The sequence below is a fragment of the Rhinolophus ferrumequinum genome, chromosome 9 (assembly GCF_004115265.2).
Source record: "Rhinolophus ferrumequinum isolate MPI-CBG mRhiFer1 chromosome 9, mRhiFer1_v1.p, whole genome shotgun sequence".
In the NCBI taxonomy this organism is placed as follows: domain Eukaryota; kingdom Metazoa; phylum Chordata; class Mammalia; order Chiroptera; family Rhinolophidae; genus Rhinolophus; species Rhinolophus ferrumequinum.
Window position 1 is genome coordinate 28179167 of NC_046292.1, and position 26506 is coordinate 28205672.

General features: G+C 39.3%; 3 protein-coding genes across 3 annotated transcripts in view; all 3 read left to right on the forward strand.

The window, feature by feature from the left end:
• Positions 1-8963, forward strand: part of RLF (RLF zinc finger) — a 69854-nt gene extending 60891 nt beyond the window's left edge. Inside the window, exon 8 of the mRNA XM_033114445.1 lies at positions 2733-8963. Within this exon, the coding sequence (XP_032970336.1) occupies positions 2733-7382 (4650 nt within the window). The 3' untranslated portion in view covers positions 7383-8963. The remainder of the gene's footprint in view (positions 1-2732) is intronic.
• A 1656-nt stretch (positions 8964-10619) lies between these two features.
• TMCO2 (transmembrane and coiled-coil domains 2) lies at positions 10620-15652 on the forward strand. The gene is made up of 2 exons (XM_033114446.1): positions 10620-13345; positions 15276-15652. The coding sequence occupies exons 1-2, from the start codon at positions 13103-13105 to the stop codon at positions 15588-15590; spliced, it is 558 nt and encodes a 185-aa protein (XP_032970337.1). The 5' UTR covers positions 10620-13102; the 3' UTR covers positions 15591-15652.
• A 4845-nt stretch (positions 15653-20497) lies between these two features.
• ZMPSTE24 (zinc metallopeptidase STE24) overlaps positions 20498-26506 on the forward strand; it is a 31318-nt gene continuing 25309 nt past the window's right edge. Inside the window, exons 1-2 of the mRNA XM_033115625.1 lie at positions 20498-20785; positions 22601-22747. Coding sequence (XP_032971516.1) covers positions 20663-20785; positions 22601-22747 — 270 coding nt within the window. The 5' untranslated portion in view covers positions 20498-20662. The remainder of the gene's footprint in view (positions 20786-22600; positions 22748-26506) is intronic.

Consider the following 26506-nt stretch of genomic DNA (forward strand, 5'->3'; position numbering starts at 1 on the left):
TCTGCAAAGTCCCTTTTGCCATGTAACAGGAATGATAATCATATTTACAAAGTTCTACTTACACTCAAGGGAAGGAGATTGTACAAAGGTAAGGGTCACTGGGGACCATCTTAGAATTCTGCTTACCACAAGGAACCACAGAACATAGAAAAGCAGCTAGAGGACTAGGGAAAGTGGGTTTGTGACACAGACCAAGGAATTTCCTGTACAGCTGTATACCAGAACCCATTTCTTTTTAATTCCAGTTGAGGGTATTTTCCACTATAATCCTTACTTATGATATATGGCTTGAAAGGTAGAAAAGATACGGACTAGAAGGTGGAAGGGGAGTGAGAGCAGAATTTCTTTCAAATTGAGAGACTCACCTCTAGCTTTTTAAAAGAGAGAGGTGATCTAATCTATATTAATTTGAATCTAGTTCTGCTGTGAATGGTAGAAATCCCACAATAGTAGTGGTCTAAAGAAGATAGAAGTTTCTCCCTCTTCATGTAGGTAGATAATCCAGGAAGACAGGCCGGAGTTGCTTTAGTGGCTCCGCATTACAGAGACCCAGGTTCCTTTTGTCTTCCTTCAACACATAGGTTCCATCTCATGTTCCAAAACCTAACTATTCCAATCCCAGCTATAATGTCTCCATTCCAGATAACAAGAAGGAAGGTATGGGGCAAAACACATTCTGACAGACCTTTCCTCACTCCCGTCAACACACACACACACACACACACACACACACACACACCCCACCCCACCCCACCCCCTGCAAGGGAGGCTAGGAGATAACATTCATTATTCCAGGTGACTTTGTAACCAGATAAACATTGGGTGTTCTGTTTTTGTAGTAGAAGAGGGTAAGGGATATTGAGAGACAGCTAGCAACCAATCATATAGCTCTTGGGATGGAAAAGGTTAATGATGCTGAAAAGCTTGTGTGGGCATTAGGTCTCCTGCAGAAAGCAACAGTATATAATGGAGAGGACCCTGAAATAGTACCTCTTTATTTTCTGGGCTTTAGTTTTCTATAAATAATGAGTTTAAACCAGATCACTTAAATAAAGATGGTTAGAGTAGTTAGACTTTGATTCTGTGACTTGAGAAAGTCATAAGTAGAAGGGATGACTTTAGAGGATCCCGGGTCTCTCTCAAGACTTTCAAAATAGTATGAATGAATGTAGATCTGGGTGTATTTTGAAGTAGAGGGTATAAGAAGAGAGATTATCTTGAATCCAGTTTATTTAGTCACAGGGCCCTTTTTGGTGGAACATATGGTATTAGTGTTTTGCAAAACATGACTTTGTCTAGTGTAATCCCTTCTCTTTAGTAATAAAGCCAGAAGTTAGAGACGTGTGATCTGTAAGGATCATACATCTAGTTCACAGCGAGTCAGGACTATACCAAGGGTATCTTGGCAAATTGCATAATGTGATATAAGGTTATCATTCGTAAGTCAGAGCACAGAGGACTTGGAGAAAGTCAGGTAAGTTTTAAAATAATTTGTAGGTTCTCAACAAGTTATTATTACTTCATTCCTTTTGGAAGAGATAAATAGCTAAGAATATCCATTTTTTTCTTAAACAGCCTAATCTGATTGAAATGGTAAAATTTGTAAAATCAGTAAGAACACTTTTGTGCAAAGTGTATGCAAAGAGTTTGTGTTCCCAGCATTTTGAATGGTGCCCAATATGGAATAATTGTTTAGCAAATTGATTATTGATTTGACAATGGAATTTATCCTCAGTTATTTTACATGGTATTCTGTTGAATATTTACTGTGTGCAAACATTGTAGTAATCACTTTATATTATCTTATCTTGTTTTTATAACAATGTTAGGAGGAAAATCTAATACTACCACTATTATCATTTTACAGAAGAGGAAACTGAGGCATAGAGGAGTTAAGATCTTGTCCCTGTAGTGAAGCTGAGTTCAGAGGCAGTCAAAGTCTGACTTGAAATTCTGTGCTTTAAGTAATGCATTCTAAACTATTCTGCCAAATGATCCCGCTTTTCTTCTCTCATAATATTTTCACATTCTATTTCAATTTCAGCCTCTCACATAAAAAAAATTACCTTGTATGCACTAGCATTATATCAAAATAACTATTTTTCCTGATTATTGATTAGTTTCTAAGAACTTGCTGCTATAGAGAGATTTTCTAATTTCTGTTGTTTTTCCATGGGAAGCTGAGATTCAGTACACCTGTAACTTTAAAGTACTCTTTTAGAAGGAAATGAAGAGAATCATTTATTTTAGCCTTGAGTTTTTGAAAATACCCATGTTTATGACATTGAGTTTCTTAAATTGAACTCTATCTTAGACTCACTTTGATCCATGTGTTTCCTCTTGTACCCATTTATTCAAGCCCTATTCTTCCTACCTAACTAAGACTAACACTTTTTTGAGTCCTTGGGTCACCTTTTTTGTCCTGAATTCCTTTAAATTCGTGTGCCTTTGTTTTTTACAGGTTTGGCACATAGGTAAATTCCTTGAGGGTTAGGCACTGCTTTGTGAAGTTGTATATAAATGTAAATTGTTGTTGTTCGTCTTGTAGCATCTAATGCATGTTGAGACAAGAAGGATCTAAATGTAACTTGCAGGGAGAGAGATTTAAGATAAAATTTAAGAACTCTAAAAATTTTAAGAAATATACACACACGTATAAGATATATATCTTATTAATGAAAGTTATGTAATGTTTCTATAAAAAAATAACTTCTTCCCTGCTTATCTTATAGGCACAAGATGTTGGTCTTGGGGTGTCAATTTTACTCTGTGTCAGAGCTCTTCAACTGAGATCAAGTGAGGATGAAGAAATGAAGGCATCAGTTTGTAAAACAATTGCTTGTCTTTTACCAGAAGATTTAGAAGTTAGACGAGCCTGTCAGCTTACAGAATTCTTAATTGAACCCAGTTTGGATGGGTTTAATATGTTGGAAGAACTATATTTGCAACCAGATCAAAAATTTGATGAAGAAAATGCACCAGTTCCAAATTCTCTCCGATGTGAGCTCTTACTAGCTTTAAAAGCCCACTGGCCTTTTGATCCTGAATTTTGGGACTGGAAAACTTTAAAACGACACTGCCACCAACTCCTAGGACAGGAAGCCTCAGATTCTGATGATGATCTAAGTGGCTATGAAATGTCTATAAATGACACAGATGTTTTAGAGTCATTTCTCAGTGACTATGAGGAAGGTAAAGAAGATAAACAATATAGAAGAAGAGATTTGGCAGATCAGCACAAGGAGAAAAGAGATAAAAAACCTATTGGTTCTTCTGAAAGATACCAGAGGTGGCTTCAGTATAAATTTTTCTGTTTGTTATGTAAGCGGGAATGTATAGAAGCCAGGATTCTTCATCATTCTAAGATGCATATGGAAGATGGAATTTACACCTGTCCAGTTTGTATTAAAAAGTTCAAGAGAAAAGAAATATTTGTTCCTCATGTGATGGAACATGTTAAAATGCCACCAAGTAGAAGGGACCGCTCTAGAAAGAAATTAATGTTGAAAGGCTCTCAAAAGGGAATTTGTCCCAAGAGCCCCTCTGCAGCCCTGGAGCAAAATCAGTCATTGAATGAACAAGCCAAAGGAGAGTCTCATGAATACGTCACATTCAGCAAATTAGAAGACTGCCACTTGCAAGACAGAGATTTGTACCCATGTCCTGGCACAGACTGTTCCCGTGTGTTTAAGCAATTTAAATACTTAAGTGTGCATCTTAAAGCTGAACACCAAAATAATGATGAAAATGCCAAGCACTACTTGGATATGAAAAATAGAAGAGAGAAGTGTACTTATTGTCGACGACATTTCATGTCTGCTTTTCACCTGAGGGAGCACGAACAAGTGCATTGTGGTCCTCAACCTTACATGTGTGTATCTATAGATTGCTATGCTAGGTTTGGATCAGTGAATGAACTACTTAACCATAAACAAAAACATGACGATCTGCGTTATAAATGTGAATTAAATGGCTGTAATATTGTTTTCAGTGACTTGGGACAGCTTTACCACCATGAAGCACAACACTTTAGGGATGCATCTTACACATGCAACTTTGTTGGCTGTAAAAAGTTCTATTATTCCAAAATTGAATACCAGAATCACCTCTCGATGCATAATGTTGAAAGTTCAAATGGAGATGTGAAGAAATCAGTGAAACTTGAGGAGCCTGCAGCAGGTGACAAGCAAGAGTGTATTGATCAGCCCCATCTACTTGACCAAACTGATAAATCACATTTACCTGAGGATCTTTTTTTCTGTGCAGGACCAGCGAGTTCTCAAACAGAAACTGCAGAAAATCTGAAAGAAAACAGTGACAGTAATTCTAGTGATCAGTTAAGTCATAGCTCTTCAGCTTCTATGAATGAAGAATTAATTGACACTCTGGATCACTCTGAAACCATGCAGGATATATTGTTATCTCATGAGAAAGTCTTTGTGTCCTCTGGTTTAAAAGAAAAGTGTTCCAGTGTGGCAGTTTGTTTTGATGGGACTAAGTTCACCTGTGGTTTTGATGGCTGTGGTTCCACGTACAAAAATGCAAAAGGGATGCAGAAGCATCTACGAAAGGTTCATCCATACCATTTCAAACCCAAAAAGATACAGACGAAAGATCTCTTTCCCTGTTTGGACAATGAACATAAACAAACAACTGAAAAGTTTGACGCAGAACCTAAACCCAGCTCAGATACAAACAGTGACTCCCCAGATGAAGGTCTAGATCACAGTGTTCATACTAAATGTAAACGAGAACATCAAGGTTATTCGTCAGAAGCCTCCATTTGTGCTTCAAAAAGGCCATGTACAGAGGATACCATGTTGGAACTTCTGTTACGCTTGAAACATTTAAGCTTGAAAAACTCAATAACACATGGATCTTTCTCAGGGTCATTGCAGGCGTACCCATCCAGTGGTGCTAAGTCTCTTCAATCGGTTTCACCTACTATCACAGACCTTAATTTTCAGAATCAAGATGAAAATATGCCAAGTCAGTACCTTGCACAGTTGGCAGCTAAGCCTTTTTTCTGTGAGCTTCAAGGATGCAAATATGAATTTGTGACCAGAGAGGCTTTGTTAATGCATTATCTTAAAAAGCATAATTATTCAAAAGAAAAAGTCCTTCAGTTAACCATGTTTCAACATCGGTATTCCCCATTCCAGTGTCACATTTGCCAAAGGTCATTTACAAGAAAAACACATCTTCGGATTCATTATAAAAATAAACATCAAATTGGCAGTGACAGAGTAACTCACAAACTGTTAGATAATGAAAAATGTGATCACGAAGGCCCATGCTCAGTAGACATGTTGAAAAATGATTGTTCTGCAGAACTTGGAGGTGACCCCAACAGTAATTCTGAGAAGCCACACTGCCATTCTAAAAAGGATGAATGCAGTTCAGAAACAGATTTGGAGTCATCTTGTGAAGAAACAGAAAGTAAAACATCTGATATTTCATCTCCAATAGGTAGCCATAGAGAAGAACAAGAAGGAAGAGAGGGGAGAGGTAGCAGGAGAACTGTTGCTAAAGGAAATCTCTGCTATATTTTGAATAAATACCACAAACCATTCCATTGTATCCATAAAACTTGTAACTCCTCGTTCACCAATCTAAAAGGCTTGATTCGCCATTACAGAACTGTACATCAATACAACAAAGAACAATTATGTTTAGAGAAAGACAAAGCAAGAACCAAAAGGGAACTTGTCAAATGTAAAAAGATATTTGCTTGCAAATATAAAGAATGTAACAAACGCTTCCTGTGTTCCAAAGCTCTTGCTAAGCACTGTAGTGACTCTCATAATCTAGACCATATTGAAGAGCCTAAAGTGCTTTCTGAAGCTGAATCTGCGGCAAGGTTTTCCTGCAACCAGCCTCAGTGCCCTGCTGTTTTTTATACATTCAGCAAGTTGAAGCACCACTTGATGGAACAGCATAATATTGAAGGAGAAATACATTCAGATTATGAAATTCATTGTGATCTTAATGGCTGTGGCCAGATTTTCACCCATCGCAGTAACTATTCTCAGCATGTCTATTACCGACATAAGGACTATTACGATGATCTGTTTAGAAGCCAGAAAGTGGCAAATGAAAGGCTACTAAGGAGTGAAAAGGTGTGTCAAACAGCTCTCACTCAGGGGTATGAACATCAGACTACCAGGAGGTCATTTAATGCTAAGGCTAAGAAGTGTGGTTTAATCAAAGAAAAGAAAGCTCCAATTACTTTTAAAACAAGAGCTGAAGCCCTCCATATGTGTGTGGAGCATTCTGAGCACACACAGTACCCCTGCATGGTTCAAGGATGCTTATCTGTGGTGAAGTTGGAGAGCAGCATAGTGAGGCATTACAAACGTACCCATCAGATGACTAGTGCCTATTTAGAGCAACAAATGGAAAATCTTGTCATTTGTGTTAAGTACGGTACCAAAATTAAGGAGGAACCCCCTTCTGAAATAGAGCCCTATATAAAGAGAGAAGAAGATGGAAGCTGTGAATCGGAGCACACAAAGCACAGCCATTCCCCAGGTGACCGTGGCATACCTGTCCAGAACCCTGATTCCCTTCATCCAGGTGAAATGGATGGGCCGAAAGGATGTACAGAAAGCAACCAAGTATTTGAGGCAGATACTCTGCTGTACAGAGGAACTTTGAAATGCAACCATAGTGCAGAAACCACTTCTTTGGAACAATGTAATATAGTTCAGCCTCCTCCTTGTAAAATAGAAAATCCCATCCCTAATCCTGATGGGACAGAAAATGGGACTTACTTCACAAGTTTCCAGCTGCCTTTACCAAGGATTAAAGACTCAGAAACAGGGCAGCAAAGTTCAGGGCAAGAAAACACTGTAAAAAATTCAACCCATGTCCCCAAAGAGAATTTTAGGAAGCACCCACAGCCCAGGTCATTTGATTTGAAGACTTACAAACCTATGGGATTTGAATCTTCATTTCTGAAATTTATTCAGGAAAGTGAAGAGAAAGAGGATGACTTTGATGATTGGGAGCCTTCAGAGCACTTGACGTTAAGTAACTCTTCACAGCCCAGTAACGACTTAGCAGGGACTGTTCTGGCAAATAATACGGTGGACGACAACGACCCTGAAGTTGACATACCTCATTCTTCCAGTGACTCTGTAATTCACGAGAGCCTGACTGCAATCCCACCTTTAATAGTAGCTGAGACAACAACAGTTCCTTCCTTGGAAAACCTGAGGGTCGTATTGGACAAAGCATTAACAGACTGTGGAGAGCTTGCCTTAAAACAGCTTCATTATCTTCGGCCAGTGGTTGTCCTTGAAAGATCTAAGTTTTCCACACCAATTTTAGACTTGTTTCCAACAAAAAAGACAGATGAGCTTTGCGTTGGAAGTTCCTAAATTGCAATTTTGTTTTCAAAACAGACTGGCTCCAACACTGCAACATGGGGACAATTGCCAACTCGAACAAAGGCTGAGAACCAGCTATACCATTGTTTAGGGTAGAGTAGGCTGTGTATTTACATGAATGTGTAATATCTATGTCAGCACTATTGGCTGAGTCCATTAGCTCTCCAGTTGATTTATTGATTGGGTTTTTTGTTTATTAAAAAAAAAATGGAACTGTATTCTTGTTTGGTGCTAATTAATACATCAAAATATATTGGGGCTTCCTTTTTCAAATTAAGTGTGCATGATTGTATATGGAACAAATACTAAGATCCCAGGGTGGGAGGGCTAGGGAAAGGGATATGGAGTTCTTACTTGACTTGAATGTGCACCTCAGGGTGCTTTGTGTAATATATTGTACACTACAGCATCTTATATTTTTTGAGTTGAGTTTCAATAAATTACAATTTTTCACCCATTTCTTGTTTACTCATAAGGAGTTTTCATGCCATACATAAACTGGAATTGCACTTGTATATTCTGGAATGTGCACTTCTATTTTAGCCCAGTAGTTTTTCATTTTTTACTAACCAAACAAATCCGATCAAGCTTCTTTTTGAATGACTATCGTCTTACAATTTTTTGTGGAAAGAAACTTCTCACGTTGAGTAATTAACTTTGGGAGTCAAGGTAGCGCCCAGAAGATGATGTCCAGGAGTCCAGGTGGAAAGGAGAGGGTATGCCACGCAGGACATGAAGGGCCTGGCACATTCAGAGGTATGAAATCATGTGTCCAGGGAACTACAGATAATTTAACAGGCGGGCAGTGAATGGGGAGTGGGAGCTCCAGGGTAGATGAGATTATTGTAGAACTAGATAGGCAGGAACCAACTCGTGAACACTAAGGAGTTTGGACTTGAGTCCATAGGCAGCTGAGAATCTGAAGGATTTTAAACAACAGTAATTTATAGATCACTTCAGGTTAGGGTGATTTGAGGGGCTGAGAATGGAAACGATAGATAATGGGACGAAATAATTGAGACAAACTTGGTGAGAGTCTGTACTGACGTTTGCAGCAGAGGGAAGAGTAAGTGAAATTGAGAAATTTAAAGAGAGTTGTTGGGTCCTGAAGGGTGAGGAAAACAAAGATTCAGTAGTGATGCAACCAATTGAAGTGGGAGTGAAAAGAAGGAATGGGTTATGGGGAAGAGGTTGGAAAGCCAAGATGAATTTGGTCTTTGGATATGTGGAGTTTCAGTACACCGTGGGACATCCATATCTAATGACAAGGTCAGCAATGTGTTCTTATAAATAGGACAGCTTTCTTCTCTGTTCCTTGTGAAGTTTTCAACCACTTTCATTAGCAATGACATGACAAACACTTCTGACATCCTTTTATTATGCCTGTGGTTAGGATTTTAAGACCTTTTCTCTGACGCTTAAACCTTGTTGCCTTTTTTGTCCTCTCTTTAGAAATGTCATTCTGCCATCTTCTCACCCTAAGTCTAAAGCACCCCCTATACCCAAGTCATTGCTTGGTTCAGATCCCACTAGGTAACAGAGGGTTGTCAAGAATCCGTTGAAAGAAAAACAGTGGGAACATCAGAAAACAGCAGAAACAGTGGGACATCTTAGAGGCTGAGGCCACTGCTGACTGCTTGGCATCTTGAGCTGATTTCTTCTGCAGGGTTCAGTGTCTTCACTTACAAAGAGTGAGGAGATAACAGGTGGTTATCTTGAAAGGTCCCTTTCTGTGATCTGAACATGAGAAACTGGTGGCCTCATTTTTAAAGTTCCTCATACTAGAGATTTTTAGCCCAGAAAAAGAGAAAGTGCTGATTTGTTTAAGGCTGAGCTATATCCATTCAACCACTCCTAACTCCTACCCCTTGGGAAGACCAAGTGAGTCAATTTGCAGTGGAACCAAACGTTTTTTTCAGAACGCAATTGAAAGTTTGCTTTAAGTACTTAGGATCAAATGGTTGATTCTAACATAATTTTCTTTTTCAGTTGGGGCAGTTTGCTTCGTTTGATCGTTATTGAAGACAGTATTGTATGTTAAAAGCAGCGTCTGTGACTATGTGATAATACAGGTCAAAGGGTTATATTTGTAGCTTTTTGTACTATTTTTATTGATGTTTCTGGGATTTGTCCCAGACCTGGAAACGTTGACTTGGCTTTCAAAGCCTTTTTCAATGTAAGATTGCCTCCTAAAATGATGGGTAGTGATAGAGAGTGCCAGATACATTCATTCTTGCTTTTTACCCAGAATTCTCTTGTTTTAGTGTCTCCCCATGTTGATGAGCACATATGTGAAAGGGTAGGGAACGATGGAGAAGAAAGTTTTAATTAGCCTTCCTAGGGATTCCTTTCCCAACCTATCTTCTCTCATGCAGCTCCAACTCCAGTCATACATCCAGTATTGACATTTACTCATGTGAGGAAAGAGATGGAAAACTGATGCATATTATTTCTGTGAATAACATGTAACCTGTGAAAAGGTCAATTTTTCTTGAATCTTCTAAGTCAGAAAAGTTGCTTAATCCCTTCTTTTCCCCACCTCCCTCCCCCACAGTAGACTGTGATGCCTCCTAGCTTTGTACTGCTGATTCAAGGGCAAAGCTTCTGTTAAGTAAAGGTGAGTCTAGAAAGAGTGGCCCACTCTACTCTGACCTGCTGGGTCTACACCTGCAGGAATAGATGCTGTGATAGAGTACATTTGGAGGTCTGAACCATTTTGAGAAAGGTACCCAGGATAGTCAGGAGATGTAACCTGTCAACCTGTGTTTGGTATGTTTAGCCTGGAAAAGAAGAGAAAGGAGGCACAGAAAAGCCATAGCCAAATATTTACAAAGCACATAACATCTGTTGGCTTCTGGGGGTGAGTATTGAACATGACACACTTAAGTTTTCGGCATCATGGAGCTTAAAGTCTAGTAAGGAAGGTAAACATTAAATGAAACACTAAAAATAACTAATTAAAAATGCAATAGAAGCTCTGACTAATGGGAACCAAAAAAAGAACAAGAAAAGTTTTCTTGAGGCAGTGTTTAAACTGAAATCTGAGGAATCAGTAAGAGCCAGAGAGGATAATCCAATTGTGTGCAAAGGTGTTTGTGGTCCAACAGCTTGGTGTGGTAATGACATTGACAAGTCTAGTATAGCTAGAGTTGAAAGAATGAATGGGAAGAGGAATGTTGAATAACTGATGTACACCTCAAACAATATTGTATGTTAGTAATATTTTAACAAAAATCTTAAATGGGGAACGGGAAGGGGAGAGGGTTGAATAGGTAAGCAAGAACCAGGTATTTGAGTACCTTGTAACCGTGTTCTAGATTTCGAGTTTTGTTTGAAAGGCAACAAAGAACCTATCAAAGGCTCGAAAGTAAGTGTTACATGTGTCATAAGTTGCAGTGTGTAAGTCAGAAAGTCCTAATAGGGCATGATGTGGAAGGCCACTGAGTGGATGTGACAAAGTGATGGCTGGCTGGCGGAATAGGTAGATGGATGATACCATGTAAAGGTGGGCTGAGACGCCTTCCACAGTGATAAATTCTTGGTCATTGGAGGTGTTGGGGTGTCTAAGTGGGGAATCAAATGGGTTTATTGGCCTAGATTCTCTTAGAGGCACCTTATACTGAGATTTATAAAACCTTGTATTGGGTCATAAACATCACTACAGATAATAGTTGCCCTTATCTATATGTGTAGCATGCATGGTTCTTTTACACAAATTACTGCATTCTCTCTACAGCTCTACAAGGTAAAAATTACTCCCACTTTACAAATGAAGAATTGAGCCCCAGATTAAGTAATTTGCTCAAGGTAACGAGATTAATGAATAGCAGAGCCAAAATTTGAACCCAATTCCATTATACTCCCAAAGGCCTGTCCTCATATCAGCTACTCTGTAAAGCTTCTGTACAAACGATTAGGTTGATACAAAAATAACTGCGGTTTAAAAGGTTAAAAATTGCAAAAACCGCAATTGTGCACCAACGTAATAGTACACAAATGGTAATAGGCACTTGATGAATAAACAGTTTAGGCTGTAAAGATATCTGGAATTCTAGGGGATATCTCATTGACTTAAAAACATTTTAATGCCTGCTGTGTACCTGCTATGTACTAGGGATATGGTAGTCAATAAAATGGGCATGGTCCCTGTCTTCCTGGAGTTTACAATAGTCAGGGAACATGGATATTAAACCAAAAATTGCACAAGTAACTACAGCTGTGTTAAGTGTTTTTAAAGTACACGTAGAAGGTACCACGTAACAGGGATCTACTCTAGTGTAGGGAGTCAGATAATGATTCAGTTGTCACAACCCTGTCTTTCTCCAGAAAGTTTCTGGTTACCATTCTTGAATGGTTTCTGACCTATATTTAACTTGTTAGAGTCAAATTTTAGGACTTAACCTGAGTCACTTTCAGCCCTTGCCAGAAAGGATTCTGGCGACATCAGTCACTGGCTGACTGGGTTTAACATCAATAGCAGTCACTCCTAAACCATTTCGCCCTGACATAAGTGCTGTATTTCCAGCAGCATTCTAGACTCCGTTTTGTGGATGCGTCTCTGACAACTCAAGCAACTTACCATAGCTCCCCTTCCTGCAAAAAACAAAAGTTATTCCTTCCCACCAGCCTTCCTTATTCCTGTTCTTTCAGTCAACCATAATGAACAACTTGAGATTGCATCAGACAGTATTTTCTAAACATTATTTGTCATAACTGACCCCTTTTCACCTTCCTTATGGTGCTTCTTGGTGCACACCCTCTTTTGGATTCTTGCTGTCTTTGTAACTGATCTTGCAATTTAGATTATATATTTGTGTGTGAACTAGCTTTTTTCATGTAAGCTTTTTAGGAACAGACCATCCGTTTTATATTTTCATACCTCCTTGTTGAGTAGGTGGATACTACTCAGTAATTAACTGCTTTGATGACGTGTCACAGTGCAACATGCTACTGTTTACAAAGTGCTTAGAAAATTAGACCATTTATTTCTAATAGAAACCTTGTGAAGGAGGTGGAATCCCTGCTAAACAGATGAGCAAAATGAGGATCAAGTATGTTAAAAGCCTTCCCAAAGATCACAATCTCTAAACAATAGTGACATACGAAAAAAGGGAATGCTACAAAATAACCTCCCTCCACATTTACCAAGCAAACTATTCACTTGTTAGTAAAGCCCCCTCGAACTCTTGTCTCCACAAATCTCCATGTAGCCTCAGTTTTCTCATTTGTTGTGTGAAAATAATTGCTGTCCATTTCCATGGATTTTTGGACATGGTCTATATCTACACTGTCCAGGAAGGTAGCCACTAGCCACCTGGGGCTACTTAAATTTCATTGAAGTAAAATGTAAAATTCAGTTCCTCAGCCACACTATCCACCTTTCAAGTGACTTAATGGCAACCATATTGGACAGGGCAGATATGGAACACTTCCATCTCTGCAGAAAGTTCTGTTGGACAGTGTGTTGTGCTAGCACTAGGACTTGCCAAAGATCAGAGAAAGCAATATGACTGAACTGAAAACCTAGGCCAGTTGGTTTTGAGTGAGAAGGTTCACTAAGTGAGTGGGAAGCAAGCTGACCTTTGGAACTGTGACATCACAAAGCATGGCTCACAATGGCTCCAGTGCCAGGCCTCCCACCCAGGCCACTCTCCTTAACTCAGATATGAAGTCTCTGCACATGTAGCTCCTGAGGCTGCTGTCTTACTAAAATGTCAACGTTTTCACCTTCATCTTCTGTCTGGGACAACATCCTAGATTATGACTCTCTGAGTTCGATATGGAATTGGCTACAAGCATCTCTTCAGGGCAAGACAAGAGCACCTCAGCAAACCAATTTGGGGCTACTAGATAATTTTGCTTCAGCTGTGCAAGTTATCTTGCGGACTTTCTTTTTTATTTTGTTGGGAATAGGACTATACACCTTATGGAAACGAAGTGTTCGGTCAATGCAGGTTATATTCTTTTGTTACGGAGAAATCTAAATAGTTATCATTTGAAATTTGTTCTCTCCCATATGGCTGCCAACCAGTTTTAAGACCATGCAGATGAGGAAGGGTGAACCTTTGTCTCTGAAGTTGTTTGAAACTAAGTAACCTTAAAACCTTGCACCAATTAGGTTTTGAGCATAAAAATGCCCTTTCTCACAATGGTCTTTGGCTTGTCTTATGATAAAATAGATCAAACAAGTTTATAAACTGATAAGGCAACCTTACCCCCAAATTTATTTGATCACTATTCATCAACCATGTGCCAGACACGATGGGGTATCTTATAGAGCAGGCACCCCACGTAGAACTGGGATCCTGGGTTTGGCCCTTCTGTTGTTACTGTGCCATTCGTTGCTCTGTAACTGATTAGGAGGCATGTATATTCATTTCCTCATCATGAAATTTTATTTTTCCTTGTTTTAACAAGATAGGGTTTCATAAATATATAGGGGCTTTTGGGGTAGTAAGAGTATAATTGGCTGGGATTATGAGAAACATTTTAAGACTTTACACACTTCTGTTTAATCAATAATAATAGCTATATTTACAATATGGTCAAAATGGTTTGAGAATCCTAACAATTCCATGAAATGGATAGAAGTTATTTTCATATGACAAACAAGGAACCTGAGGTAAATTGAAGTTCGGTGGAAATTGAAGGAGGCAGGATTTAAAAAGGACTTTCTTAAAGAGTGACTGGTTTACATGGCAAATGCTAAGAGAAGTTATTACCGGGCCATTGTCTTAATTTCTCAAAACCCTGCATGGTAGGCAGGGTAGGGATTGTCATCTCCATTCTGTAGGTGAGGGAACTTGGTTATCCCCTACTCGACAGAGATTGGAAAAGCTGAGGCTTGAACCCAACTTTTAGGATTGTAAATTCAATTCTTCCCCAAAATCTCATTTAATATAATCTAACTGACCTAAATCATCCCCCACAGGAATATGTGTGTATACATATTCACATAACCTGTGTTTTAATTAGCTAATAGACTATCAGGCAAAAAACCAAACTCTTATCTGTAATTCTGGATTCTGCTTTTGTATGGTTAATGTTTAGCTCAATTACAAAGATGCATTCGCAGCCCTCTGGACACTTCAGCCAAGAAAAAGAGGTAATATACCAGAATGGTAAAAAGTACGGGCTCTGAAGTCGACTGCTGGGGTTTACGTCTTGGTGCCACCACTTGCTGTGTGACCTGAGAGCAATCACTTAGTCTCTACACCCCAGCCTCCTTATCTGTAAGATGGGTTTGCTTACAGTACCTCCCTCAGGGTTGTTGTGAGGGTTCAAAGAGATACTGTATGGGTAGAGCTTAGCACATAATAAGTATTCAATAAACAGTGCTAGTATTACAATAAGGAAAAAAGATGATTGCGTTGGTATGTTTTTTTCTTATTGTGGCAGGAATCTTTCTTGGTACATTAAAAAAAAACTTTTTCCCATGACCAGGAAATCTAGTTTTTTAGAATTCCTTTATTCCAGTACTGACTCTACCATTTCCAAGTATATGATCTTGGACAATGACAGGGTCCAAACTGGAAAGTATCTAAATGGATATTCAGTTCTGTTTTTTCTACAGAAATAGGTCATGCCTAGGCAAGGAAACTCCTAGCACAGAGCCCTGCGTGTACCAAACTTTCAGCAAATGGTATCTATGATTATAATCTTTATTAATTCAAAGCAAATAATAATCCCTGAGCTGCCTACCACTCTATTTTGTGGTGAAAATCAAATACGAAATAGGTGTGAAGATGTTTTGTTAAACAGAAGGCTCGGCAAAAGAATGAGGAATTATTTTTACTGTTAGGTTTTTGTTTTGTTTTGCATCTGTAGTAAGCTGAAATTTCACATGAATAAGCAAGTAACATTCAACTTCTTGTTTTATTTTAGAAAATACTGTTGTTTATAATCACACTCTACCAACTTTACAAGAAGGGCTCAGATTTTTTTCAGGCTTTGATGGTCAACCCAGAAGGAAGTCTCCTACTTGAAGACAACAAAAATTTGCTCCTGTCTTTGGGTCTGCAAGAGAAAATTTTGAAAAAACTTCAGACAGTGGAAAACAAAGTGAAGGACCTGGAGGGGATGATGATTTCCAAAAAACCTGCCACGAAGAGGGATTGTTCCTCTGAGCCCTACTGCAGCTGCTCTGACTGCCAGAGTCCCTTGCCCACATCTGGATTCACTTCCACATCTGAGATGTGATGGACTCCAATCTTTTCCAGAAAAGCATTTTTTCCCTCATGTGCAGTGATGTATCAATAAAGATAGAGACCTATATTGAAATTAACCTGCAAGGACTGGCTCTCTATTCAGTAGGGTCCACCTACTTGTGTGTGTGGTGAGGCAATGTGGGGTACAGTGGTTAAAAATGTCTCTGAGATTGTGGTGCCCACTTGGCAGGCTGGAGACCGTAAGCAGCCATACGGTAAAGGATAGCAAAACGAATCCATAAACGGGGGGGGGGGGGGGGGGGGGGGGCCGAGAGGGGGAGGGGGTGGGGAAGGGGAGGGAGGGGGAGAAGAGAGGGTGGTCAGGGACATGGCCTTGAGCTCCATGCTGAAAAGGTTGGATTGGATATAATAAAAAGCAAGGAAATGCTGTTTAGGGGTGATGCTGTGGACTGTCCTGGAGAGCTAGGCTGGCCCTGATGCTGGTCTTTGGCCTCAAGGTAAATATTTGGCCCAGGAATCTCCTTGCATTAATTACTCAGAGGTAAGCAAGGGTGGGGGTGGATATAAAGAAGAATGTTTCATTTTATCCAACTTTTACTGATACTTCCTCTGTGCTAAGCATTGTGATAATCCTTGGGAATCTGTCTTGAGTGCTTCAGGACTGTTTGGCTGGTCGGACAGGTAATTTCAGAACAAGGAATTATAATACGGTGGTGTCATAGCATCTCGAATTTAGGGGAATTCTCCTTATGTGAACCCTGGCTTGGCAGGGAGGGAAGAAAAGGAAGGAGGCACCTACCTGCCATTACACTCAATTTGAGTGTGTACGCTTACAAGAAAGATGGCCTACTGGGGAGAATAGATGGTCCACAAGCCTTAGTGTGCGTCATTGTCACAAATATGATTACATTCATTGAAACACTATCTGACACCTAAATGAAATATTTCATTTGGTGTGCAAATAAAGTGATTTACTGCTGTGCTGGACAAAAATTGGCTATGCTGCTCAACAGGAGACAATATGGCAGTCTCCCAAGTGGCATCTTCATAAGGGATTTCCAAGGGTAATTTTGTTCATGATTTTTTTTGTCCACTGCTGTGGTGTTAAAAGTAAGATGAGACCTCACTGTATGGTATACTCAGTGCAAAAGCAGGTTGGTGGGGCCAGGAAAGGTTTGCAGAGGTGACACTGAGTTGTCCCATAAAGGATTACATAGGTTGACAGTGAAATGAAAAGTATTTCTGCTGGTGGGATCATCGTGGAGCCATATAAAGAAGAGGGTAGCTTGCTTGGAGAACAAGGAGTTTCAGGGTGGCTGAAGAACTGGCTATTTCCAGAGCTACAGTGAAGGATTCTGGCTTTAGGGCAAAACACAGTAACCTCATCCTCAAATCAGCTGTAATTCATGATGTAGTGAACAGATGGGAGTTATCAACAGCGTGCATTATCTGACAGTGTAGGTGAGAAGTTTGTTAACTATGTTGCTGAAGGAGTGCCCAGGAGTGCAATCTTTTAAAGTCAATGTCTCAATTTTTTGAGCTACCTAAATTTCAGTGTCTTCCTGCATAGTTCTAGTCATTTTATCTTGGTTACCACTCGGGCATATGTCAAAGGAAAGTATTTGAAGAAGGGTCTGTAAGAATAGACTGATGTCAGGTAATGAAGGGCCTTTAAAAGTTAAACCACATTGGTGGAAATGGACCATGGTAGGTTTTTAAACGGGATCAACATCGATTTGGTAGTCTGTGTGGAAAACAGAATGAGCTAGATGCAAAGTATGGTAGAAACTGATGGGGTCACCTTGTTCCAGACTCTCAGCTCCTCAGAAGGAATGTGTGATTCACACCACAATCATGAGATTGATACAAAGTATCCATTCCCAGTGGGGGTGATTCTTTTCTTGCCATCAGAGTACTAATGTTCAGGGCATCAATTAAGGAACTTGGATGTTTGGCAACAGAGAATTAAGGCAAGATAGGAAAAGGGCTTGAGAGTTATTTTATCATTCAGGTTAGTTGGGGTAGATGAGCTACCTTGTACCACCACTCTAGGGAAAAGAATTCTGATCCTCCAAATTCAGGCTCTCTTCTTTGGCAAAATCCTGACTGTAGCCTATTTTGAAGCTCCCATTTAGACAGACAAGCCCCTCTATTAACACTATCTGCAAAGGGGAACAAGTGATTATTCCCTTTTCATAATTCACTTCTCTCTCCACTACTATCACCCGAGCCCAAGCCACCATCATCTCTCACCTGGATTCTTGAAATGGCCTCCTAACTGGACAACCTTCTTCTATCTGGGTCCCCAGTCATTTTGTTCTCTACGCAATAGTCAGAGAGATCATGTTACTATTCTCAAAATCTTCCAGTGGCTTATTCTTTAACTCTTGAGTAAAAGTTAAGTTCTTAAAAGACTGGGCATAATGGCATTATCTATCAACCCCTCCACCCACCCCAGCCCACTAAAAATGTACACTTTGGGACAGTAAGAGACTTTGGTTCACTAGTATATCCCCAGAACCTAGAACAATGTCTGGTACTTAGCACATACTCAATATTTGTCAAATGAATGAGTGAATTAGTCTTGACTTTTAGGAACCTCATACCAGCTTCCTGTTCCCCTATCTTTTCAGACACATGGTGACAGATCAACACTATGATATGATTCTCCCAAGTATAGAGAGCTAGTAGCTAATCTTTATTGGGCAAGCCAGATACATTGCAAAGAGATTTACATGATTTTTCTCATTTGATACAATATGAGGAGGTAAATACTATTATTCTCATTTTACTGATGAGAAACTGATACACAGAGAGGTTAAGTGACTTGCTAATATGTGGTGTAGCTGTGATGGGCACTCACACAGCTTAACTAAACTTGTGCTCTTAGTCAAAGTTTGGGTGGCGGGAGCTTCTGTGAGGCTTTGGACTAACTGCAGCAGCCTGGATGGACCCAGACAGATGAAAAAGAGAAGACTGAAGAGAGCAAAGCAATGATCGCCCAAAGGAGAGAGAATTCTGAAAAAGTGTTTATCCCATCATATTTTAAAGGTGATACCTAAAAGTTTTCATCATTAATTTAAATAGTTGGGAATAGATGTAAATTCTGGCAAATTGTAAATGACAATTTAAGATAAAATTGTAAAATCACTTTTTATAATGTATCCAACAAAATCTACATAACAATTGAATAAGTACCATCATCCATTTAAAATTACACAAATACACTTTTAACATTTGTTAATTCTACATTGTAGCTTTTTAACATTGTTCTAATTTACATTTACATTCTACTCCCCGATAAAATGTTATCCAAATGTAATACTTTTTATGTTTTAAAAACCTTTTATTGATCACGCCCTTGCGATAATGTACGTATTAAAATTTTTAAAAAATTCCTGTAATTGTATGGGCCTATGTATTAGAATTCTTTGAATTGACTAATCATTATAGTTAATAATCTGCTCAAAATGATACAATTACAAATTTTGGTAATACATAAACATAAAAGGTAAAATTCTACTGAAAATGCATCTCTCAGTGAGATTAATTCATATGTCTGAATGACTATTTCTTACCGCTAGATTAATTTTTTCTTTTCATAGATATAGTGCCAAGAAAGATTTACTCAAATAGATAGGAATAATAGTTTTGCTATAGGAATGTCAATCAATTCTGTTTTCCTTCTGAGTTATGTGCCAAAAATCAAATAGTGTTCATTAGCTGACAGTTCAATTAGGTCCACCAACAATTTTGTTCAAAGCAAAGAAATGGAAACAATCTAACTTGCAAAAGAATTTGTCATTATGTCATTAGAGTCCATCATGTTCTCAAGTGACTTTTAATTATATTACTCTCACATAGAAGCGTTTAGGAAAAGCTGGGAAAGTCAAGATACTGTTTATTTCAACACTTCTTTAGCATTACAATATCACTGTAATTTAAATATATTTTAGTTGCAGCTGCAGATTTAGCTCAATTTATTGTAAATAATAATTATGTAAATTAGCAACGCTAGTGTCTTTGCCAAACTAATTAACCAAGTGAGACTTATCTGCGGTCAGAAAACAATTTCACTTTTCAAACAGTAGTCAAACAGATGTGTTAACAGGCGTCCCTGTGACCACATTTCACTTCTGAATTCCAAGACAGACATGGCACCGAGCTTTGATACGAGTTTGGTCCTGGATCAAGTAAGGCCCTTTCAGTTCAGGTATTTCTAACCTACGCTACCCTTTGCCAGATTTGCTCCAGGGTACACTCTCTTAGGCAAAATGCCGCTTCCGACTTCTCTTGCGGTGGAAGAGGCAAGATCTTTAATGAAAATCTCATCACTACCGCCCACTCTCTTAACACGCTTGAATTCAGAACACCCCGATACAGGCCAAAATACTCCTCTTATAATGCTTAGTCTCGCTCTAAACTATCCCTTTAGTCTTAAAATATCCCAGAGATGAACATACCACAGTTAGAATAACACTAGTTAGAGTAAGGGTCTCCAGAACCTGGGAAGTCTGTCCCGCTCGCGTTTTTCCCAGCCCACTCTGCATCAAGTTCCCGCTCAGTCCCAACTACCAGTGGACTTGTCCTGGCCAGGGAAAGTACGGCACAGGCCGCGGCCCAGCCAGGCAAGCCCCGAAGCGAAGAGATGCAAACGCGGCTCTGGAAGCCCTAAAGGGGAGTGCTCTGCCGCGCTGCCGGGCTCAGAAGGAAAGCCGGAACCCTCCGCAGGAACTTGGCGTGGAGGGGGAAGGGAAGAATGTTGGTGCAACGCAGCTCAGCGTGATCGGGTCCCGCGCCGGAGCTGGGGCTGGCGGAAGCCGGAACTTGGCATCAGGACTCCCGCCTTCCTCGGGCCGGAAGTAAGGAAGGCGGGAACGGTCCTTTTCCGGCAAAAACTTAGGCGACCCTAGGGGGCGTCGGCACGGGGAAGAGTGTTTGTGTAACACTGCCGGCTGCGTGGAGTGGGTGGGATGGAGGCGGTGTCAATGCAGGGGCTCTCGGAAGGGACGGATATCGCTGTGACACTGCCGGGACGCTCTGAGGGGACTGTGTTGGTGTGGCACCGGTGCACGCTGAAGGAGCCGGCGGAATCAGGTGGCCATGGGGATGTGGGCGTCTCTGGACCCGATGTGGGAGATGCCGGCCGAGAAGCGTATCTTTGGGGCCGTGCTGCTCTTCTCCTGGACAGTGTATCTCTGGGAGACCTTCCTAGCACAGCGGCAGGTGAGCCTAGACAGGGCCCATCTAACCCCGACACCTGGCCAGCCCTTAGGCGAGCCTCAGTCTCGACCTCAAGTTCCTGGATGAATGTTGTGGACCCAGCACCAGCCTTGACCCTCTGGGTCCCTACTGAGCCTCCTAACTTGGCCTGATGGCGGGATTGGCCTTGAGAGGTTCTGGTGTCCGGGACGTTTTCAGCAATGTAATCGTGGGACCCAGGCCGGTTAGGGCCTGGTGAAAGGGAAAGCAGGGCTGCCGCCTTGTCAGGCTTTAGCTCTTGTGTCTGCTCCACAGCTTAAGATTCTCGGACCCAGACTTGCCTTCTTTATTTCTGGCAGTGACTGATAAGCCTTCAAAAGGAAGATGCTTATGTTTTAGAATCACAACTTCTCCATGACAGTTGTGTAATCATGCTCAACCACAGGCTGAGGAAACCATTTTCTGAAAATAAAGGCTTCTCAATCCTTCCAAAGATCTGAACTCTTTTTCCTTAAAAAAAAAAAAAAAGTATACAGTATTTATTTTTGCCCAAAGAGCAATGTTTTCATGTTTTTCTTAAAAACAGTTTTATTATTTTTGCTTAAACAATTAAAACAGTAAAGTAGAAATTGAAAGTTACTTAATAAGAGTTCCCTAGAGTTAACATCTTGATGAATTAGAGAACTGACCTTTTAAATGAGATAGGTTTTAAGTTTCATTGATTGCTTTATTGCAATTTCTTACTGCTGTACGTTCTTCCATGTTGTTTCTGAATTATGTCAACCGTGATGGTTATGAAGACTTCCTCTTTTTAACTGCTGGAACTCTTTTTTTTGAGCATTGCAGTCTTTTTCCTCTGAAAGTTTCTTCTCTCAGTTTACATTCTGCATGAATCTTTAAATTTAAATTTAAATTTTTTTTATATCTGTCAATGTCTGGGTTATATCTTGATCTCTTTTAGTCCAGGGTATCCGAAGAGATGTTAAGCTGTGTAGCACAGCAATCTCAGACATAGCTCTTTGTAGGCCTACAGAACATACTTTCATAAAGTAAACATAATATGTAGTGTCTAAATTGGGGGTGGGGTATTGGACATCTATCTGTCTTTAATAATAAGACTAGTTACAGTAACTACTTTTCTACATTGTCTTCTTTACTCAGTTATGCTTTCATGTAATGCCTTTTATTGCGGGTTTGGTAAGATGCACAACAATAGAGAAGTCATTTGTCATAAAACTATTGCAGAAAATGATGTCCATTATGTTGTTTGATATTTATTCCCTGTATTATGTTGCATGGGCAGAAATTACCTTTTAGAATTTGGTATAATGAAAATTTATCTTTCTCAAAGATCTGATATGTTTCCATCTGTCATTCCTCAAATTTCCCTTAATTTGCCTTCTAGGGCCAAATTTAATGATTAGCCACAATATCTGTTAATATTCCTGGTTAGCATATTTGCTTCCTTCTTCTCTCCATGAATTTTTCTTTATTATAGGATGTATGTTATACCTGGAATGAGAGGTATTGTTTGTGATGTTACAATTTTGGTTTACATATGCAAACTGAAGTGTGATGACAATCCTACTTTTAATTTTACCTAGTCTGCTAGCCTCAGATTCTCTTGTTCTGCTTTTACTTTCCTGCATCAGTTGTTTTGGTAGACAGTGTACTTGATCAAATGCAATATTTGTATATTTGTATGTATAAAGCAAATTCAACAGGCTTAAGTGACAAGTTAATGTTGTAAACCATTCGATGTTTAATCATAAATTACTTGTAATAAATAATGAGTGGGTTTGACTGTTTCATTAAAGTATTTTCTTCAAAATATTTCAGAGACAGATATATAAAACAACAACTCATGTACCACTGGAGTTAGGACAGATCATGGATTCAGAAACATTTGAGAAATCTCGACTTTATCAGCTGGATAAAAGTACCTTCAGCTTCTGGTCAGGACTCTATTCAGAAATTGAAGGCACTGTGAGTACTTTACTTTCTGACGAGACACTCTGTCAAATTGTTTAATACTTTGTAATGTTTGTTTTCCTTTTTGTGCCACAAAAAAAGGTACCATATCCACAAATCCCAGAATGCTTTCGTAACCTTTGTTATTGATAGTAATGGGTGTGGAGCAAAAGAGGTAGAAACATAACTGTTTAGTCAGTTGAAAATTATGGAATATGGTAACAGTCATCCTGAGGCCAGGTGTGAAAAAGAACCTTATGTTGTTATTCTTGTAGCAGCCCTTACTTGTCTTCATGACTACAACTTCTTTCCACATGGCAGCCAAAGGAATTCTGAAGAATAATTTTGATCATGTCATTCTCCTACATAAAACCTTTCCCTGGCTCGCTGTTTCCTTCAGGGTGAAGTCCAGATTTCTTGGCATGCTTTATGAGGTCCCTCTTGACCTGGCCATTGCTTACTTGAGCCTCATCTTTTGATTCCTTCCCCCAAATTCTTTCCCCTTCTTTATTTCCCATCTCATACCCAACTTGGTTTCTTATGACTTTGAGTCTTTTCACGTGCTAGTATCTTTGCCTGGGGTGCCCTTCCACTCCCTCTTCAACTCCACGGGAGGCTAATTAATCCCTGCTCTTCCATCAGGATCCAGCTGAGACATCATCTCTTCTAAGAAACCGTTTGAAATGTCAAGTCTGCATGATGCAGCATTCCATCATTATTCCTATCAGAGTACTTACCACATTGTATTGAATTTGCCTGTTTAGTCGACAGACTGGTAGTTCCTTAAAGAAAATGCTTTAAAGTCTTGTTCATCATTTTATACCTAATGCCTGGCATATAGTAAGCACATAATTCATATTTATTGAATGAAACAATGAGTGACAGATCATTTTTACTTAGCAAAACAGGGCCTGTCTTACCCCCATGCTAAAAGAACAGAGGCTCTATAGTGTAGAGCAATGTTTCTCGGTCTTTTTTTTCATACTTTCCCCAAACCCCTGACCATGTACCTTTTTAGACATTTTTTTCCTAATCTCCCTTCCATGAAATTTTAATATCACAGATACACTGTATATCTGTTTCTATACTGTATGTATATCTGTGCTTTATACATAAAATGAGTTAAGATTTTTTTCTATCCCCTAAAACCAATTCTTGGTCTGGCACCGCCAGGAACAATTAGAAGTGCATGGGATAAAGGTTAAGAGCTGACTCTGAACTCGGGGCTTGAGTTTGAATCTCAGGTCTACCATATCAGCTCTGTGTGACCTCCGCAAGTCCCTCAACGCTTCTGTGCCTCAGTTTTCTCATCCGTTCAAATTGTATGGTGATAATAGTTCCTTATTCACAGTGTTGTTGAGAGGTTTAAATGAGTTAATCTATGTAAGATGCTTAGGACAGTGCCTGTCCATTCTAAGTGCTCCATAAGTGTTGGTTGTTATTATGTTTATCATCGTGGTCATGACGGTCATCACTATTCCTCCAGAACTGGTTAAGATCCCCCAGTACCACTAAGAGAAATATTCCTAAATTGAAAAGAATTGAGATCGGCTATCATCCTTGGTTCATTAGTTAATGAGAAGAAACCGGCTGTTGGTAGCTTTGTTAAATGATGACAGAATTGTCTACCCAGTCACAAAATTTGCCTTGACAAATACGGAATAGTAAGACTAGAGTGGTTAGAACCAAGTTATTAGAGACCCCTCCCTTTTCCTCACGATGATAGAAAATGGCAAAACTTCTGGAAGAGTTAAGTCTTGTTATTATAGAAAAATCAATAAATGATCTAAAAACTAAAATTGTATTGGCTTTTGGGTTAGACAGTGATAGTAGTAATTAGTCTTTTCAATATTGATTTTTTAATTTTTACTAGTCCAAGCTAAGTTTAGTTACTGAGATATTGAAGATAAGTATTAAAACTTGATGCCTTCCAACCAAGCCAGGAAAGACAGCATTGTTGTGGATTATATTTGACTTTTGTTAACTTGTCTGAAGCATTTTTCTGGTTGGGACAGGGCCTAAGTAGAAAATCAGCCTTCAGAGAAGAGATGGAAGTAGAACTGGTAAATTTAGACACTGCCATCTTTCCTCATTGATATTTGGTTCTTTGAAGTTCTTTGACTTACCCCGACAGGGCCATTATAAAGTGATAGGAAAAATATTGTCAGTCTCCTTGGTTGTCGTTAGTAAATAATTCCCGAAAAGATGGGTGATAGCTGGGTTGTTAAGGTTAGTGACCATGGGAATGGTTTAATTAGTTCTAGGCGGTGCTAGAGGCAGGGAGGATACGTATAGAGAACGAGAGCTTTGTAATGTGCTGTGGCTCACACTGTAAGCAGTATGATGGGCGAAAGCGGGAAACATCATCATAGTAATTATATTTTCACTTCATGTATTGTTTTTCTCTTTATTGTTTCGTTTGATGTTTACAACAGTGCTCTGAGGTAGAAAGTATAGGCATTAGTATTCTCTTTTTATGTGTGAGAAAGCGAAGTCTCAGAGAAATTAAGTGGCTTGCCCATTTGATAGCCAGGTGACACTAATAAATGGGAGAGCTGGGTTTCCAACTCTGCTCTCCTGAGTCTTTAAAATTACATACCATTCTTGAAATTCGAGGAGTGCAACATGAATGTGGTAAATTTATCCTTAGGGAATTAGTAGCTACATTTACCATAGATCGGAAACATTTTGTGTTACTTTGAAATCCTGTTCTGTTTGAAAACAGTTTCATTTTGTGTAGATTATAATAGGTTTGTATGCTTTCGTCACCAAGTACAAAAATTAATTTAGATGTTTTGGTTTTTACTTCAGTATTTTTCACCTGAGGGAACATAAGCAGAAGCCTTATGTGACCACAGGTGCCACTGTTCACACAAATGTGACAAAACACCCAGAGAGAAAATGTCCAGCCTCTCTGAGACAGACTTTCCTGATACCTCATAGATGTCAATAAAGAGCTCTCTTAAGAAATGGAATGGCTGGGAATAGAGCAGAACAGAGTAGAAAAGTTCAAATTGTTATTACTTCAATTTCTGCTTGTTTCTGAGTGAGCGGTTTAGCCTCTTTGAGCCCCATTTTTCTCCTCTTTAAGGTGAGAAGTAGAGAGGTATTAAACCATATTTCATATGGTTTGTGGAAGGACTAAGTGAGAAAGATAATGTAAATGAAGTACTTACTAGTACAGTGCTCAACACATAGCAATTACTTAGTCATTGGGTTTCTTTGGGCAAGTTACTTTAACTTTTCTGAATTTCAGTTGCCTCATCTATAAAATAGAGATGACTGTGCCCCTGCCCTGCCTGCTTTTCAAGACTTTAGTGAAATAATATATGTAAAGACATTGCACTTATTTTGTTGAGATCACTAGTTCTTGTAAGACATCTCCAGGAGCATGCTCAGTGAGATTATCAACACAGAGAAACTTTATTGTTCACTGTGCTTTGTTTTCCATTCCCCAAAGTATACTAAACAAGGTTGCAAAGCAGTTGCCAAATGCAAAGATGCATAAAGTTCATATTAAAGCTACCCTTGGTACTTTTTTAAAAGCTGGACTTTTAATAATAGGTGTTGCCGCCTTTTACCAAAAGCATTATAAATCCCTAATTCTGCATAATTTATTAATATTGAGAATAGGATGAGAAATGCCATCCCAAGTCAACAAATGGAGCTTATACCATACAGTGATGCCAAAGCATTTCTCTTGGGAAAACGGAATTTACATCCAAGTTTGAGTTAGTTACAGTAAAGCAGAAATAGTTGGACATAGAGCAAAGG